General features: G+C 37.7%; 1 protein-coding gene across 7 annotated transcripts in view; it reads left to right on the top strand.

The window, feature by feature from the left end:
- The window catches only part of Jmjd1c (jumonji domain containing 1C), a 173,413-nt gene that overhangs the window by 123,710 nt on the left and 31,810 nt on the right, over positions 1-17,893 (top strand). For 4 of the 7 annotated variants that reach the window (XM_075980072.1, XM_075980074.1, XM_075980071.1 and 1 more), the window contains 7 exons: positions 6,063-6,168; positions 7,881-8,005; positions 8,642-8,785; positions 8,881-9,073; positions 9,381-11,050; positions 14,368-14,540; positions 14,894-17,073. In XM_075980072.1, coding sequence (XP_075836187.1) covers positions 6,162-6,168; positions 7,881-8,005; positions 8,642-8,785; positions 8,881-9,073; positions 9,381-11,050; positions 14,368-14,540; positions 14,894-17,073 — 4,492 coding nt within the window. In that variant the 5' untranslated portion in view covers positions 6,063-6,161. Of the gene's footprint in view, positions 1-6,062; positions 6,169-7,880; positions 8,006-8,641; positions 8,790-8,880; positions 9,074-9,380; positions 11,051-14,367; positions 14,541-14,893; positions 17,074-17,893 lie in introns of those variants that run through there. The other 3 variants (XM_075980076.1, XM_075980077.1, XM_075980073.1) reach the window with 3 other exon arrangements.

Here is a 17,893-nt window from a genome sequence, read left to right as displayed (position 1 = left end):
CCCAGCCAAATATCTTAGAGCCCCTGCTCAGGAGAGCTGTGTGTGTGTGTTTAAGCTTTCTGTTGATAATTGTAGATTGACTGCATGTTTTAAATATTGTTGGTGTGCGTGTGTGCACGAACATGTGTGTCATCAGGGCCTTGTGCTACCTGTACACCCCACCCTACCTTTTTTGTTAATATCCTACTTGACATACATATCAGTTGTGAAGTTTTGTCTGGCGTTTTGCAAGTTTAAAGTCAGTTATTTAAAAGTGTGTATGTATTTTCTTGTTTCAAGTAACTTTATCTTTGAAATAGTGAGTATATATTTTAGAATGTTGTGAGAATGTGGGCTTAACTCCCTTAAAAGTATATCATGAAATATACATGAAAAATTAAAAAATATAAAAAATCCATTGAACAGTAAAGAAAATAGAATTCCTCTAGCTTTGTTTTAAATTTTATCATTTAATGTTTATTTTTAAAATGTTACAAAATTAAACTTATTTTTGTGATTAGCAGTGTGGTTTTATAAGAACTTTATTTCAGTAGTACCCAGTACATTTGTTATTATATTATAGTAATAAAATAAGTTTTTGTAGTTCTTTTAACTCTGAGGATTTTTGTTTTATTTTGTTCTTTCATATGTATGATTTATCTTTTTATTTATTATTGTGTGTGCACATGTAGAAGCCTTTGGAGGCCAGAAGAGGGCTTTAGATTCCCTGGTGCTTGAGTTACAGGCTGTTGTCAGCTATTGATGTGGGTGCTGGAAATCATGGGGCTCTTCTTACCTGATTAGCCATTGCTCCAGTCCCTTGTGGGTTTATGTTTGTTCTGTTCTGTTCTGTTGGTACTGGAACTTGAACCCATGCTTCCAAAGCAAGCACTTTAACTCTGGGTTTAATGGAGTTTTTATAAATAAGTAGTTTTTATCCTAAGGGAAGTGTTAATGACACACAAAGGTGTTTTTAAGGGTTTCATCAACAAAATTTCTAAACTAGTTCATTGTTTTTTGTTAGCTAAATTTAAAGTTTCTTTTGGTATTTTATAATAAAGTAAGTTATTATTAGCCTTTTTGGCATCAAAGTTTTGTTCTTTACTTTTTCTAATATAAAAACAACATGTGGTCATTATAAAATAGTTAAAACCAGGGGTGGAAAGGTGGTTCAGTGGTTAAAACACTGGTTGCTGTTCCAGATGACCTGGGTTCAATTTCCAGTACCCACATGACAGCTCACGGCCATCTGTAACTCCAGCTTTAGCGGATCTGATGTCTTTCTTCTGGCCTCTGCAGGCATTGTACTTGTATAGTGCATAGATATACATGCAGGCAAAACAGCCTGCTCACATAAATGAAAACTAAGTATTAAAATAATAATTTTATATTTAAAAAGACCTATCATAAAACATGAAAAAGCATAGCAAAGTTAATTTATCTGTAGACTTTGAAGATGACTTGGAGGGTAAAGTTGTTTGCCACCATGCCTTATAACATGCGTTTAATTCCCTGGACCCATCCATGTGTTCGTCAGATTGTCTTAGCATCCACTTACACACACATACATATACACACACGCTTGCACATTTAAAACATGTAATTTGGTTGCCAATTAAATACGTTATGTTTTGCATGTATATTACACTTTTATTACTTATCTGAGTTTGGTTCATATTGTGGAGGGAGAGAACCAACTCCCACAAGTTGTCCTCCGACCTCTACATGTATACTGTGGCACAGATGGCTCTCATGTGCCCACACACACACACACACATAAATAAAAACATTCCAAAGCAAGAACATATTTAAGGACGGCAATAAGGTTGGAGTAGTAGTTTAGTGATAGAGCACTTTATATTGTTATCAGTCCTGGAGTCCTACTTAAGACAAAATAAGAGGGTGGGTAGTACTGTGGCAACTGAAGAAAGTTTGCCTTGAGAGCCAGATGACATTTGTTCATAACTGTTAGTGAATCTTCTCATACTTTGTACCTTATTTTTGTCATCTCTAAAGTTATTCTATGCTGCAGTGGTATATTGAGGATGAATTTCATAATAAAGGCAAAAGTTTTTGCACGGAATTTGTTCTATAAAACTCCTGTGATCACAAAATAAACTGCAGACAAGACTTTTGAGTGTGGTTTAGTAATTTTTTTGAGCTGGAAAAACAATGGTGTAAAAAAATGTGTTTGTTATCTTTTCAGCCAAGGTGCGGTGGGTTTTTGTTGTTTGTTCATTTGCGTTTTGAGCTGACTGCCTCTGACTGACCTGGAACTCACAGAGCTCCACTAGCCTCTGCCTCTCAAGTGCTGGGACTAACTGCATGAATGGCCAGGCCTGTCAAGACAAATATTTTCAAAAGTCATTGCTAAAGCAGCTTTCCTTTGGGGAAGGTATCTTATTTTCTAGATAAAAATTTTGACCTATGAGAGAAAATCATATTAAAGTGTTTGCATTTTTATCATTACCTTTTGTTGTTGTTGAGTTGTTGCATTTTCATTTCATTATGGTTGAGCTTAAAGTTTGGTTTATTTAGTTAAAGTTTGTGTCATTTATTAGTGTCTTTTTTTTTCCTGTGTCAGTAATCCAGTGTTTAAGAGTGGAAAGGTTTGTTGTATACAAGTAGAGTTTAAGGCAGTGATGCTGTTTCTGTTGTTCCACACCCTTTAAGGCATTCAGCATGACTGGAATGCCATTGCACAAACACTGTGATTATTCTGTTAACACTTCGAAGAGAACTTTAGATCAGAATCTCTTTTCTAAGCCATAATATCAAAGTTAGCTAAGAAAACAACTCAAAGTAGTTATTGAAAACTACGAATACTGTAGGGTGTTTTTTTTTTTTTGTTCCTTTTTCAGTTTATTACATAAAGTTTATAGTAACATGCTTTTCTGTTGTTGACATTGGTTTGTCAAATAAATACTTGAATAGTAGCAAAGTTTTAAAAGTAAATGCAAAAAAATAAAAGATGAACACTACAGTTTCTTCAGTAGTAAGTATGTTACGTGTATGTAAAAATCTCCTGATAAAAATGGGAATCGGGCTGGAGAGATGGCTCAGCCGTTAAAGACTAGGCTCACAACCAAAAATGGGAATGGGGGCTGCAGAGATGGCTCAGCAATTAAGAGCACTGGGTGCTCTTTCAGATGACTTGGTTGGGTTCAAGGCCCAGATGACCCAAAGCCCTCTTCTGGTGTCTGCAGGCACCAGACCCATATGTGGTACACATGCATGCAATACACATACACACAAAATGGGAAGCAGATGTTTCACGATGTCCTAGTTTATTTTGTACCACATAGGCAATTAGTTTGTTTCAAAGAAAGATAGTACTACAAGCCTGAGACTTTAGAAGTTAGAAAACATCCACTCAAGGTGCAGACCATGCTGTCCTTGAAATCAAAGAGGTCCACTTGTCTCTGCCTCTCAAGTGATTTCTTACATTACTAGATTAAATATCTTGTATAGATACTGATTTTGGCAGTCTCACTTAATCCCAGGCTTGCGTGGAGCTCACTGTAAATCAGGCTGTTTTAGAACTCATTGCTGTAGTTTTTTTTTTCCTCCTTTGTCTTTTTTTTTTTTTAACTCTTTGATTTTTGGGATCCTGCCACCCAACTCACAAATAAATGGAGATTTATTCTTACTGTTTCTAACCAGCTTTTTTTTGTTTGTTTTTGTTTTTCGAGACAGGGTTTCTCTGTGGTTTTGGAGCTTGTCCTGGAAGTAGCTCTTGTAGACCAGGCTGGTCTCGAACTCACAGAGATCCGCCTGCCTCTGCCTCCCAAGTGCTGGGATTAAAGGCGTGCGTCACCACTGCCCGGCTCTAACCAGCTTTTTTAAGTTTAGATTTATCCTACCTACATACTGTCTCTGGGCTTTTACCTTTCTCTATATGTCTGTCTTTACTTACTGCATTGCTAGATGGCTGACCCTCCTCCTTCTTTTCCTTTTCTTTTTCTCTTATCCATTCTCTCTGCCTGCCAGTCCTATCTAGTTCTCTCTCTCTGCCTAGCTATTGTCCGTTCGGCTCTTTATTAGACCAATGAGATGTTTTAGACAGACACAGTATGACAGCTTTACAGAGTTAAAAAAATGCAACACATCTTTGCATCATTATACAAATATTCCACAGCATAAAAGAATGTAACACATTTTAAGCTAATATTGCACATACAGAGTAGTTCTTCTGCCTCCATTTCCTTAGTACTTGGACTACATGGATGTGCCACCACAGCGGGTTTGAGGTTGGCATGCCAGGAAAGTGCTCTACCACTTTGATCTGTTCACTGCCTCGCTTCCATATTTTCTGTTTCTGTCTTAGTTCCTTTCTTGTTGCTGTGATATAGTGCCCTTGCAAAACTAACTTAAGGGAAAGGGGGCTTATTTCTTTCTGCTCATATTCCATGGCAGGGAAGCCAGAGTGCTTGAAATAGCTGGTCACATCACTTTTTTTTTTTTTTTTTGGTTTTTCGAGACAGGGTTTCTCTGTAGTTTTGGAGCCTGTCCTGGAACTAGCTCTTGTAGACCAGGCTGGTCTCGAACTCACAGAGATCCGCCTGCTTCTGCCTCCCGAGTGCTGGGATTAAAGGCGTGCGCCACCACCGCCTGGCTCACATCACTTTCATAATCAGAAATAGAGAACGAAGGGTATATGTTACTCTTCAGTTCACTTTTCTCCATTTAATACAATTCAAGATCTAGACAATCATATGGTACCCAGGACAGGGAGCTGATATTTTTTTTCCTTTGTTAATGCAGTCAAGATAAGTGCCCCAGGCATGCCCAGAGGCTACTCTCCAGGTAAATCATCTGTCGGGGTGACAGTAGTAACTTTCACTCTTCTTGGGAGAGTTTAATTCCTAGGGGTTATAACTGACATTAAACAAGATATAGGTTATAGAAAGGGGGTGGTCATCAAGAGTGTTTTTTAATACTCGAGTGACCTGCTTTTTGAAAAAATATATATTACATTAGCAAAAATGAAAATCTTATATATGTAATTTTAGTTGGTTTTTATAAGATATGAAAAGTAGGTTTTTTTTAAAAAAAAAATACTTTATTAGGCCAGATGATGGTGGTGCACGCCTTTAATCCCAGCAGTAGAGTCAGGTGCTAGTGTCAGGTAGATCTCTGTGAGTACAAGGCCAGCCTGTTTTACAGAGAAAGTTCTAGGACAGGCTCCAAAACTATGTAGAGAAACCCTATCTCGAAAAAAGAATTTTTTTTAATTATTATGTTGTGTGTGTGTGTGTGTGTGTGTGTGTGTGTGTGTGTGTGTGTGTGTGTGTGTGTATTTGCCTGCCTACCTACTTGCCTGTCTGTCCCGGATTCCTTATGCTCTGTAAGGTCAAAAAAAGACTTTGAGTCCCCTTGGAATGTAGTTGCAGGTGGTTGCAAGCCGCCATGTGGATGCTGGGAGTCCAACCTGTGCCTAGTCATCTCTCCAGCTTTCACTTTACCCCCCCTTTTCCCCTTTCTGCTTCCTTTCTTCTCAACTGTGCAGACCCAATTGGCCTATACTTTGGAACCATCTTTCTGCCTTAGCCTTCTAAGTGCTAGAATTGTGTGATTTACTACATCTGACTTTTGCTTGCTTCTGAGACTGGGTGTCTGATAGTTTTGGCTAGCTTTAAATGTTTTAATCTCTTGCCTCCTCTTGGGTGTTGGAATTGCATATATGTACCACCATTACTTTAAGAATAGAATGTTTTATGAAAAATAGTATCATTACTTTATAAAGCCTTATAAAAGTCTGTCAAGATAAGTGGCAGATATTAGAAACTGCCTTATAAATAAGGAAATTGATAAACAGAAATTTGAACTTTAGACAGTCTGAATAAAGAGATTCACAGCAGCGGTTTTTGTTATTTGGTGCCACTTTTGAATACGTGGTAGTAATTATCAAGGATCAAATTTCACTACAGAATAATATGCTGTATTGTTATAGTTGCTAAGGAAACTAGCTTATGAATTTATGCTTTTATATTAAGGAATTTACTAATGTGCTTAGAACATAGAAGACACTAAGTTACAGCACTGTTGTTGATGGGCTATTCTCTTTTTATTTGTAATTTCAGGACGACATTGACAGCCTAAAGCCTGTACTCAGGGACAACCCACAGCTGCATGCAGAAGTGAAAATCTGGGTGAAGGAACAGAAGGTTCAGGAGATTTTTATGCAAGGTACCTATTTTGAAGTTACACATCATTTTTGAAAATAAGCCAACTTATTTTCTATTTGATTGCTCAATTTTCTGCAATCTAATAGTTTTAAATGCAAGTAATATGACAGAGTATAATTGACAAACCATAGACATTTTGATAATGTTCTTAATTTCACTGATTTATTTACTGTACATGGAATTAAAGCTATAAGTTATTTTGTTGATAGGGAAATTTCCATAATGTGATGTATTCTTCCTGGAAAAAGAAGTACTGTTTGCAGTGGAGTGCTGCTGCCCAAAGTCTTAACTGATCTCCTTTGAAGAATGCTGTTGGTATCTGATAAGTGTCTGTGTACCTTCAACAGCATTTACCACAGTAAAGCTTCAGTTCTATTTCCTTTTTTTAGTAAGTTACAGAGTTGTCTATTAACATGTGATTTTCAAATCAGAGCTGCTTTGTAATTCCTAGTAATGTGTTTCAATGGCAGTAAAATCATATGATAGATGTAAAGATCTCTTGAAATTGAACTGAAGCTAAGATAGATGTCTTGGACTGTTGATAGGCTGCTGAATGCAAAGAATACAATTATGTTGTCAAGTTCCCATAATTATCTCAGTCTCTGAAATTCATGCACGTCTTTAATTCCATTACTTTGGAGTAATTTTGAGGCCAGCCCGGTCTACATATTAAGTTCCAGGACAGTCAGCACTACATAGTGGGACCCTGTCTCAAAAATAAGAAGAACCAAACAAACAAAAAATTCCTGTCATTAAGTATTAATAAGCAGTGCTCTTGAAGATGTAACTGTTTTGTTTTGTGTTCTTATGTGCAACATCAGATCATCTGGGTGTTAAACACTTAGTGTAGAGTGCTTTTTAAGCTCTTCTCAGAGAGACTTTCAACATAAAACTCAATAAATAAGCTGGACTTCACTTGTCTCCTAGCCAGTCATGATCAGACCTCTGCTAATCATGTCCTGTCCAGTAGTCATCACCTTTGTTCCATCCAGGTTTTTTATTTTTAATGAAGCTTCCATACTGTTGCTATCCTGGAATGGGTTGGGGAAGTTTCTTATTATTAAATGCAAGAAAGGAGATTTAAAATTCCATGTGTTTAGTAATGACATTTAAAGAGATTTTTAAAATATTTTTTAAAATTCAGAGATCCAGAAAAGATCAGTTGTGGTTAGATGATGTTTCTGTGATTTTTACTGTCCCTTCATACTTTATAGTTTGATGACATTAATTTTTTTTTAAATAACTTTTTATTTACTTGCATCCTTAGGGAAGAAAAGAGTAAAATATTAATATCCCTTTTTATCTTTGGCCGACTCCAGATTGTGTTCAGTGTGGGGTATGAGCCCATTGTTTACAGCTCAGTCTTTTCTAGCTGTACCTTTAATCAAGTTGTAAATTACTTTCCCATCTCCGGCATATAAACTCATTTTTCCAAAACTCGTTAACTAGTTTTGCACCCTTACCGAATTGTAGACCACTGTGGCTTTACATTGTGTTTATGATTGCAAAAATATTATATGTGTAGCAGTGTCTAATGGTTCATGTTCTGAGATAAAAGATACTTGTCTTCCAAGACATTTTTAAAACAGATTACATTTAACCCATCTGTCACAGAGCATTAATGCTTTTAAAAGGTAATTCCTATGTATACCTAAATAGGAAATGTCTTCATTTAAGATATCCCTTTTGGTTTTTTGTTTTTTGTTTTTGAAGGTCCTTATTCTTTAAATGGATACAGAGTGAGAGTATATAGACAAGATTCTGCCACCCAGTGGTTTACTGGCATAATTACTCATCATGATCTCTTCACCCGCACCATGATCGTTATGAATGATCAGGTAAATCATTACAGTTTTGGTGCTGGGGATCAAACTCAGGGCTTTGCACATATTAAATACACCTTCCGTGTGTTGAGTGCATGCTATTCCTACTCCCCAACCCCAGCTTCTCAGTTCTTTGGAAAAGATATTTTAATAGGTTAGTAAACACTATACCAGGTTTCTAATCATATAACTCTATTAAAGTTTAAATGTATATGATGTTATATAGAAACCACATTAGGTCAGGAAGTGATGGTGATGGATTCATTTCAGTACTGACAAAAATTGGTCCCTAATTGATTAGCTTCCCCCCCCCCCCAAATTTAGACTTAACTTTCTTAAACCTTCAGTTTTCCTTCTCTCTAACAATAAATATTTCCCAAGTAGTTTCTTTTACATTTTCAAAATAGATCATTCTCACATTACATTTCATTGTTGATATTTCAACATAATTTTAAGAATTATGATGATGAATGTAAAAGGGAAAAGGTAATTTTATCTTTTGCAGTTAAAATTGGTTATGTAAGCAGGTGGTATCTTACCAATTTGAATTCCAAAATTAATTTGTAAATATTTCAACTAAGTAAAAAAATTGTACTAATGTTATGCTGGTCAGTTTATTAGAGTTAATGTTTGTTTTGTGTCATGGATTAGGTACTAGAACCACAGAATGTCGATCCTTCTATGGTTCAAATGACCTTTCTAGATGATGTCGTTCACTCTTTGTTAAAAGGTGAAAATATTGGCATTACATCACGACGCAGGTCTCGTGCCACTCATAATACCAACACTGTTCACGTATGTATGTTATTAGTAATGGAGTTTTATAAAATACTTTTCCTTACACAATTCAAAATCAAATAGTAATATAATCATTGTTGATTTATTTTTAGGGTCATTATACACGTGCTCAAGCAAATAGTCCCAGACCAGCAATGAACTCTCAAGCTGCTGTACCAAAACAGAATACACACCAGCAACAGCAACAAAGAAATATTCGTCCAAATAAGAGAAAGGGCTCAGATAGCAGTATACCTGATGAAGAGAAGATGAAGGAAGAAAAATATGATTATATATCACGAGGAGGTAGGCAAAACTTTAAAAGAAAAGGATATTAAGATATCCTTTTCAAAGTATTACTTGAGAGGATGGGGTTGGGGGGTTAAAAAATTGATTTTGAATGAGAAATAGACAAGGTCTCACTGCACATCCCTGACTGTCTTGGAACTCACTGACCAGGCTGGTGTCGGACTCAGATCTGTGCGATGAGTGCTTGTAGGAAAGGCATGTGCCGTCATGCTGGCTGAAGCCGCACTATTTTCTCATAATTAAAACTACATTAAAGTGTGCTCATTGATCATGAAAAATAAAACTCTTCTTTCTCATCTCACAGAAAATCCTAAAGGTAAAAACAAACACGTGGTGAGTAAAAGAAGGAAGCCCGAGGAGGAGGAGAAGAGAGCTAACACAAAGAGGTTTCGGACTGACAACGCTTCAGATGTTTCTGAGAGCAGTGACTCAGAAAATTCAAATAAGAGAGTAAGTGAGAATTCCTCTGAGCACACACCAGAGCTGAAAACTAAAGTCACCTCAAAGGTAAATGGAGCAGAGGGAAAATCCCAGATTGTTGAGAAGACAGGAGGAGAGACCTTAATGGATACTCAGCCTTCCTGGGATCAGGTGCAAGAAGATAAAACCCGTGAAGAAGGGGAGAAGCTGAAGTCCATGGACAGCCACATTCAAGAAAAAATGACTCTCCGTTCATCAGAGCAGGCCACAGTTGCTGACCATAATCCTAATGATTCAGTTCTTCAAGAATGCAATATGGAAAACACACACACAGTGGAATTATTACCAAAGGAAAAGTTAGTATCCAGAACACCGACACCCAAATGTGCTGTGGATATCAAAAATGACACCCATCCAGAGAGGGTGGCTCAGGAAAACTCAAATACGTTTGGCCTCCAGACACTTGAGAACATGGATCCTAATGTCAGTGATTCTAAACATTCTAATACTAAATACCTAGAAACAGCAAAGCAAGATTCTGACCAAAGCTGGGTCAGTGATATAGTGAAAGTGGATTTAACTCAATCAAGTGTTATAAATGCTTCTTCAGGAAATGATCACCGAGATGTGGATAAAGAGAGAAATCACTATGTCTCTTACATGTCTTCATTAAGTACAGTTTCTGTCACAGAGGATCAGCTACATAAGAGAAGTCCACCCCCAGAAACTGTAAAATCTAAACTAACTACTTCAGTAGATACTCAGAAGACAAAATCCAATTCTTCTCCTGAAGTTGTTAAACCCAAGATTACTCATTCTCCTGATTCTATAAAGTCTAAGGCTCCTTACGTGAATAGTCAAGCTATTGGTGAGAGAAGGCTGGCAAGTAAAATAGAACATGAGTTATCCAGATGTACTTTTCACCCAGTTCCTACTCGAAGTGCCCTGGAAACTACAAAGAGCCCTCTAATCATTGACAAAAACGAGCACTTCACAGTTTATAGAGATCCTGCTCTTATTGGATCAGAAACAGGAACTAATCATATTTCACCATTTTTGAGCCAGCATCATTTCCCTCTTCCTTCGTCATCCCATAGAACCTGTTTAAACCCAGGTACCCATCACCCTGCCTTAACACCAGGATCCCACTTACTAGCGGGGTCATCTAGTCAAACTCCATTACCTACCCTTAACACTCACCCTCTCACTAGTGGTCCACACCATTCTGTCCATCACCCTCATTTACTTCCCACTGTGTTACCTGGAGTGCCTACTGCCTCCTTACTTGGTGGCCACCCACGCCTAGAGAGTGCGCATGCCAGCAGCTTGAGCCATTTAGCGCTAGCACACCAGCAGCAGCAACAGTTGTTACAACACCAGTCACCTCATCTTCTCGGACAAGCCCATCCTTCTGCTTCATATAATCAGCTTGGACTTTATCCAATTATTTGGCAATATCCAAATGGCGCACATGCATACTCAGGACTTGGTCTACCTTCTTCTAAGTGGGTTCACCCAGAAAATGCAGTTAATACTGAAGCTTCATTAAGGAGGGTAAGTGACACTGTTGTTTGCCGCAGAACATTATTGATTTGTTAATTAGCCTCTATAGGTACTTTAAAACTATTACAGATATTCAGTTGGTTATCTTTGTAGATGATTATTAACCTCACCAGACTAAATTTTTTTCAAGACAGGGTTTCTCTGTGGTTTTGGAGCCTGTCCTGGAACTAGCTCTTGTAGCCAGGCTGGCCTCGAACTCACAGAGATCCTTCTGCATCTGCCTCCTGAGTGCTGGGATTAAAGGTGTGCGCTACCACTGCCCGGCTAACATTTTTAGATCATAGTATCCATTTGACTTTGATTTTTGGTATATATGTTAGTAGTGAAAGTAGAGGCTTAAAATTTATGTGTTTTAAGTTTTTTTTAAAAAAAATACATTACTAAATTTTTCTTTAAATGAAATTATATTAGCCCTTGGATTATGTTCACTGGCTATTTCAGAGTATGACTTAAAGTGCCTTTTGTGCTTACAGCCATTCAAAGTTAGAGACTCCTGGTATTTGGCAAAGCTGTCAGTACGTAACATTGGAAAAGGTGGTGGGTTGGGACGCACTATTTCATGCAATTTTCTTTCACCAGCAAATGGCTGTGCACTAATAGTAGTGCCACATAATCAACAAGAAAGTAAAGGAATAGATAGTCCTGTTAAACTCCTGCCATGAAGCAACATTGGCCTTTGTGCTGCCCAACATACTCTTTAAGTATTGCCTCAGGACTGTTTTAAATACCACCTTGCTTGCTGTAAAAGCAGCATTAAATTTATCATTTTCAAGCTCTCAATTCAGTAAGTACTGTCACGGTTTTCAATCTTTTACATTCATTTATTTATCCATCTATCCATCCACCCGTCCTGTGAGATGGTAAGCCATCAAGTGGAGTTCACAGGACAATTTATTGTGGGTGTTGGCTCTCTTTCTGCCATGTGACATCTGGGGATCTAACTCAAGCAGCCAGGCATGAAGGCAGGTTTCCTGCAGAGCCTCTTTGCAGCATAGGTAGCTACATGTTTACTTTCAGGTTCTATGTTTTTTCTGCTTTTGACACTTGATATAAGTAGATTCACTTACTATTTTTCTTCTTATCTCTCTTACTTTGTTTAATATGACTTTGAAGTTTATCTATATTGGCACATGAGACAGACAGGTGCCCTTTTTATTTTATTTTTTTATTTGTTTGGTTTTTTAAGACAGGGTTTCTTTAACAGTCCTGGCTCTCCTGGAACTCACAGAGATCCACTCCCTCTGCCTCTCCAAGTGCTGCGACTAAAGGTGTGTGCCTCCACTGCACAACTATTAGGTGGCCTTTTTAAAGGCACCATTCTATTTTATTTCATGTGAACATAGGTAGACAAACCATTCATTCATGCTGGGACCTTATCCATGCTAGTCAAGAGCTTTACCACTAAGCCTGCCACATTTTATCCATTCATTGTTAGTGGACATTTGAGGTATTTTCACTACTTAGCTTTTGAGAATAGTGCTGCCATGAAGATGGGATGTACTTAACACTTTCCATGCCATGTTCTGAGCAAGATCCAAAATATGTTGGGAGTCATATTTGGTGCTGCTTGACTTCTCATTTATTTCAGGATTAGTATTATGTATATTTAGCATCGCATTGGAAATGACAGTAGACATGGGTTGTCGTCATGGTGTCAGAAGTTGGTTAGAAAAGCTGTTGTAATTTTAGGTGGCAGTAATGAGGTCACCAAAACAACACTGGCACATTTAGTATTGGTAAGATTTTGATTCTAGAGTTGTGTTTCCATAATCACAAGTATGGATGTCTTGTTTTTGCTTCTGAGATGATGGGGTTCTGAATCTATTTGCGTCTTTGATCATGTATTATTGATCATGTATTCTATTAAGTCCTATTAAAATGTAGAAATTACATAATCTAATTCAAGGAAGATTGCTAACCACATTTTTCACTTCAGAATTTAAAGCAAGCCTGGTGATCCATGTGCCCATTGCACTCACACTTCACTCTTGTTTGTGTGTCATAAATAGAGTTAGAACTGCACAAATAGGCTAGAAGAACACAGAATCCAAGAGGCAGCAGATGGGTTTGACTCTTCTTCCATAAATTCCAAACTCTGTAAAACAGATCTAAGGACTTTACAAACTGTTCATAAAACCATAAAATTATGTAATGCTAGTCAGGTTTTTATTTATTTATGTAAAAATATAATGCAAAATAGTAAACTAAAATAACATTTTAAGCAAAAGAAAGATCTCTTAACATGTCTGTGATTAGGTGATGAGACAGTGCAAGCCAAAGCCGCTAGGTCAGGAGATAACTTTACTTCATAAGGTGGAAGCTCCCATCACTGTCACAATACTGTGACTCCAGACTTCTGAGTCTTGTATAATTACGGCCTTCTCTGTCATTTTATATTTAGTGTTCTGTCTGTGCATCATTTTGTCCATTATTCTCCTGTGAGATTTAGAGCTATAGCTTACCATTAAGCTATCTTCATGATACATGCTACCCTTATGTTATTGTTGTGAGTTAAAAGATTGATTCCTTTTAGTCAAAATAACTATGGTTTGAATTTTCCTGGTATATGACTCACCCTGATGACAGATTTACAGAGTTATATTGAGTCACAGTATAGAAAACAGCTTTTAAACATGTAATCAGATGTATGGGATATAACGTGTATGTTGCTGTCACCGTATAAACACCAACTTACCAGAAGGCAACATACTGTCGTGGAAGACTATGTTATGCTTCCACACCTTCAACTATAGTGGACTAACAGTATCAAGCTTATAGAATACAGTGGAACACATTTAGACCTTAAATGTAATGATCTGGGAGTTGTGCAGAAACTCTTACGGAGTTTTTATTCTTTGGAAAAATTGACAGACAAACTTGATTATAATTTCTACTTCTAGTAGAATAATGTTTTAGGGCTAACATTCTGGTTTTTCTGTGAACAGCAAATTCTGTTGTTGGGATTATAGGAAGTCAAAATTAGGTCTGTGAACATCATTTACAGTCAACTGATGGTAGTTTTAATATCTGCTTTTCGTGAAGAAATATTTCTAGATGTTACTAGTTTAATGCTATTTGGTTTTCAACAGAATATGAAAAGTTTGTATGCTTAATGTTGGCTAAAGAATTGAGTATTTCTCACCAGATTCCTTTTCAAAAATGTCAGGCTTCACATAAAAATGCAGCGGTCAGAAGTTCTATGAAACTGAGTACTGGAATTAAGTGCATGATACCATACTCAGCACAAGAATTTAGCTTTTTTTTTTTAATAACTAAAATCTAGGCCTTTTGTTTTTGTTTTTTAATAGAATTCTCCCAGTCCTTGGTTACATCAACCTACTCCTGTGACCTCAACAGATGGTATTGGATTACTTAGTCACATTCCTGTCAGACCTTCTAGTGCAGAGCCTCATCGACCTCATAAAATGACAGTGCATTCCAGTTCACCAGTGGCAAAAACCTTAGTAGATCACCACAAAGAGTAAGTTCACCAATGTTTAAAACTTAACAAAATGGTTTTGACTATCATGAGTTTTCTTAGTTCACTTATTTAGATAGTTTCTAAAATTGGTATCAAAACTAGACTTTGAAGAGATAATTTTCATTTTGTTTTGGCTTGTTGAATCAGTTTACCATCAAACTCATGCAATCCTCCTGCCTCAGCCTTCCAGGTAGTCTACTATATGGGGCTGTGTTCTTTTCATACTGGTCTACCTTCCAATTTTAAAGAATGAACAAAGCTGTTTTCATAATAGAATAACATTTGATTAAAAACTTTCTTGTGTTTTGTATGAAAAAGTGATTATAGAAATCTTTTCTGTATTTTCTTTGTAGAGAATTGGAGAGGAAAGCTTTCATGGAACCATTACGGTGTAATGCATCCACATCAGTGAAAAGTGACCTGGATCTTAATAGGTCACAGGGAGGAAAGGATTGTCACTTGCATAGGCATTTTGTGGGTCCGAGGCCACCTCAGGAGACTGGAGAGAGACTGAACAAATACAAGGAGGAACATCGTCGGATTCTTCAAGAGAGTATTGATGTTGCCCCTTTTACAACCAAAATCAAGGGGCCTGAGGTTGAAAGAGAGAATTACTCCAGGGTAGCATCATCATCTTCTAGTCCTAAAAGCCATGCCATCAAACAAGATAAAGATGTGGAACGCTCGGTATCAGAGCTTTATAAGATGAAGCACTCAGTGCCTCAGAGTTTGCCCCAAAGTAACTATTTCACTACATTATCTAATAGTGTGGTCAATGAGCCACCAAGGTCCTACCCGTCCAAAGAAGTTTCAAATATTTACACTGAAAAACAGAATAACCTTTCTGCAGCAGCCAATCCGCAATCTCTTTCATTTATACCATCTCTTTCAAAGCCTCCACCTTTGATTAAACACCAACCAGAAAGTGAAACTTTAGTAAGCAAGATACCAGACCATCTTCCCCATCAGATTGCATCTCACTCAGTAACAACATTCAGAAGTGATTGTAGAAGTCCCACCCATTTGACTGTCTCTTCTACAAATGCACTTCGCAGTATGCCTGCTTTGCATAGGGCACCAGTGTTCCACCCACCAATCCATCACAGTTTGGAAAGAAAGGAAAGTAGCTACAGTAGCCTTTCCCCTCCAACTCTGACCCCAGTGATGCCGGTAAACGCTGGCACCAAAGTTCAAGAATCCCAGAAGCCTCCAACTCTAATTCCTGAGCCAAAAGACTCCCAAGCAAATTTTAAGAGTTCTTCTGATCAGAATTTAACAGAAATGTGGAAGTCTAACAACAACCTCAGCAAGGAGAAGGCTGAGTGGCCTGTGGAAAAAAGCAATGGAAAGTCACAGGCTGCCGTGGCATCTGTCATTGTCCGTCCACCATCTAGTACAAAAGTTGATAGTGTTCCATCAATACCATTAGCTTCTAAAGATAGAGTTTGTGAAAGATCTTCATCTGGGGCAAGTAAAACAGATTACCTCAAACCAGAATCCGGAGAGACTGGAAGAGTCATTCTGCCAAATGTGAATTTAGAAAATGCTCATGTGAAATCTGAAAAAAATGTTGAGGCTGTCTCCCAGGGCAGTGTTCCTATTTCAGTCATGTCTGCTGTAAATGTGGTCTGTAATACCAAAACAGACGTATTCACATCTGCTGCCACTACCACCAGTGTTTCCAGCTTGGGTGGTTCAGAAACAGTTTATTCTTTATCAAATACCGTTTTGGCCTCTACATCCTTAGAATGTACTCCTTCAAAAAGTGTTACTCAAGCACTGGCCCAAACAAAGGAATGCAAAGTCAGCACCCCGGGGCCAGTCACTGTGGCCTGTAGTAGGGCAGGGAGTGGTAGTGGTGGTCAGCCTAGCTCTGGCTTCTCAGGCACAACTGATTTTATTCATTTAAAAAAGCACAAGGCAGCATTGGCTGCAGCTCAGTATAAAAATAGTAATGTCAGTGAGGCTGAACTTAATACTGTGAGAAATCAGACAGCAGCAGCCTCTTTTCCCCTGGATAGCACCATGATTTGTGGTGCAAGTAACAAAGCAATCTCTGTAGGAAATGGGCCAGCAGCCCAGACCAGTCAGCCCAACTACCACACTAAACTGAAGAAGGCCTGGCTCACCAGACATTCAGAAGAAGATAAAAATACTAACAAAATGGAAAGTTCAGGGAATTCTGTATCAGAAATTATTAAGCCATGTTCTGTCAATTTAATAGCTTCTACATCTAATGATATACAAAATAGTGTAGATAGCAGAGTCACAGGAGATAAGTATGGAAGAGATGACAAAGCCAGCAGGAGAAAAACCAAAAGAACTTACGAATCTGGCTCTGAAAGTGGAGACTCAGATGAGAGTGAGAGCAAGTCAGAGCAAAGGACTAAACGGCAGCCTAAGCCAACTTATAAAAAGAAGCAGAACGATCTGCAGAGAAGGAAAGGCGAGGTTGAAGAAGACTTGAAACCGAATGGCGTTCTCAGCAGGAGTGCCAAGGAGAAAAGTAAGCTGAAGTTGCAGAGCAGTAATGGTGAGTAATTGTTTGTTTATCACAGTTAGAATGGGCTTTAACTGCGTGTCCTTGCAGTAATGATGCGGCTCCTAGGTCTTGTTTTTAAACTTCATTTCTGCGTTTCCTATGTGTCCTGCAAAAGGAAAGAGAGAAGACTCAGATCTCCATTCATTTTTAGGAGATGTTTTTCCTGGCAGTTGTCATAGGTGATGCATGCAATCCAATGTGTAATTTAGGAATTGTTCATAATGTTTGATTTTTCTCAGACATGTCAAACTATATCTTTGATTATTACACTACAAAAATGTACTCCTGATAATAAACTGCTTAGCTGTGGCATAATTTAGTTAGAAAATAATTCATACTTAGCCTGTGCACACAGTACTTAGTAGTAGTGTGAATGTGGAAATTCCCATTGGTAACAGTGGGTGAAGTTAAAAATAGAAACTTGTGATTATTCCAATAAGCACTTCCACAATAAATAATATTTGCAATAACATGTAATAATAATAATAATTTACAGTGAATTTGCCAGAATTTTGGTTTCCTTTGTGGCTGCAGCTGGACAAAGTAAAGAATGATTACCGGCAATAGTCATTATAAAATGTTTCTTTATGTCTTTTGAAGTAATTTTCCTCATTTTGCTTATTTATTTGTAGATTTGTTTCATAATGCAGAAAGCACTTAACAGTTTCACTCTGTCTGTGTAATCAATCCCATATACAAAGCATTTGTGACAGTGTGGATCCGCAAGCAGTACTCCCATAATTGCTTGGGTGCTTGAAGCCCCCCTCCCCCATTTGTGTCTGAATTCAGAGTGAAGTTTTCTCACATGACT

The sequence above is a fragment of the Microtus pennsylvanicus genome, chromosome 7 (genome assembly GCF_037038515.1).
Source record: "Microtus pennsylvanicus isolate mMicPen1 chromosome 7, mMicPen1.hap1, whole genome shotgun sequence".
Lineage (NCBI taxonomy): Eukaryota > Metazoa > Chordata > Mammalia > Rodentia > Cricetidae > Microtus > Microtus pennsylvanicus.
The sequence above is the reverse complement of the archived record's forward strand: the minus strand, read 5'-3'. Positions and strand labels throughout refer to the sequence as shown.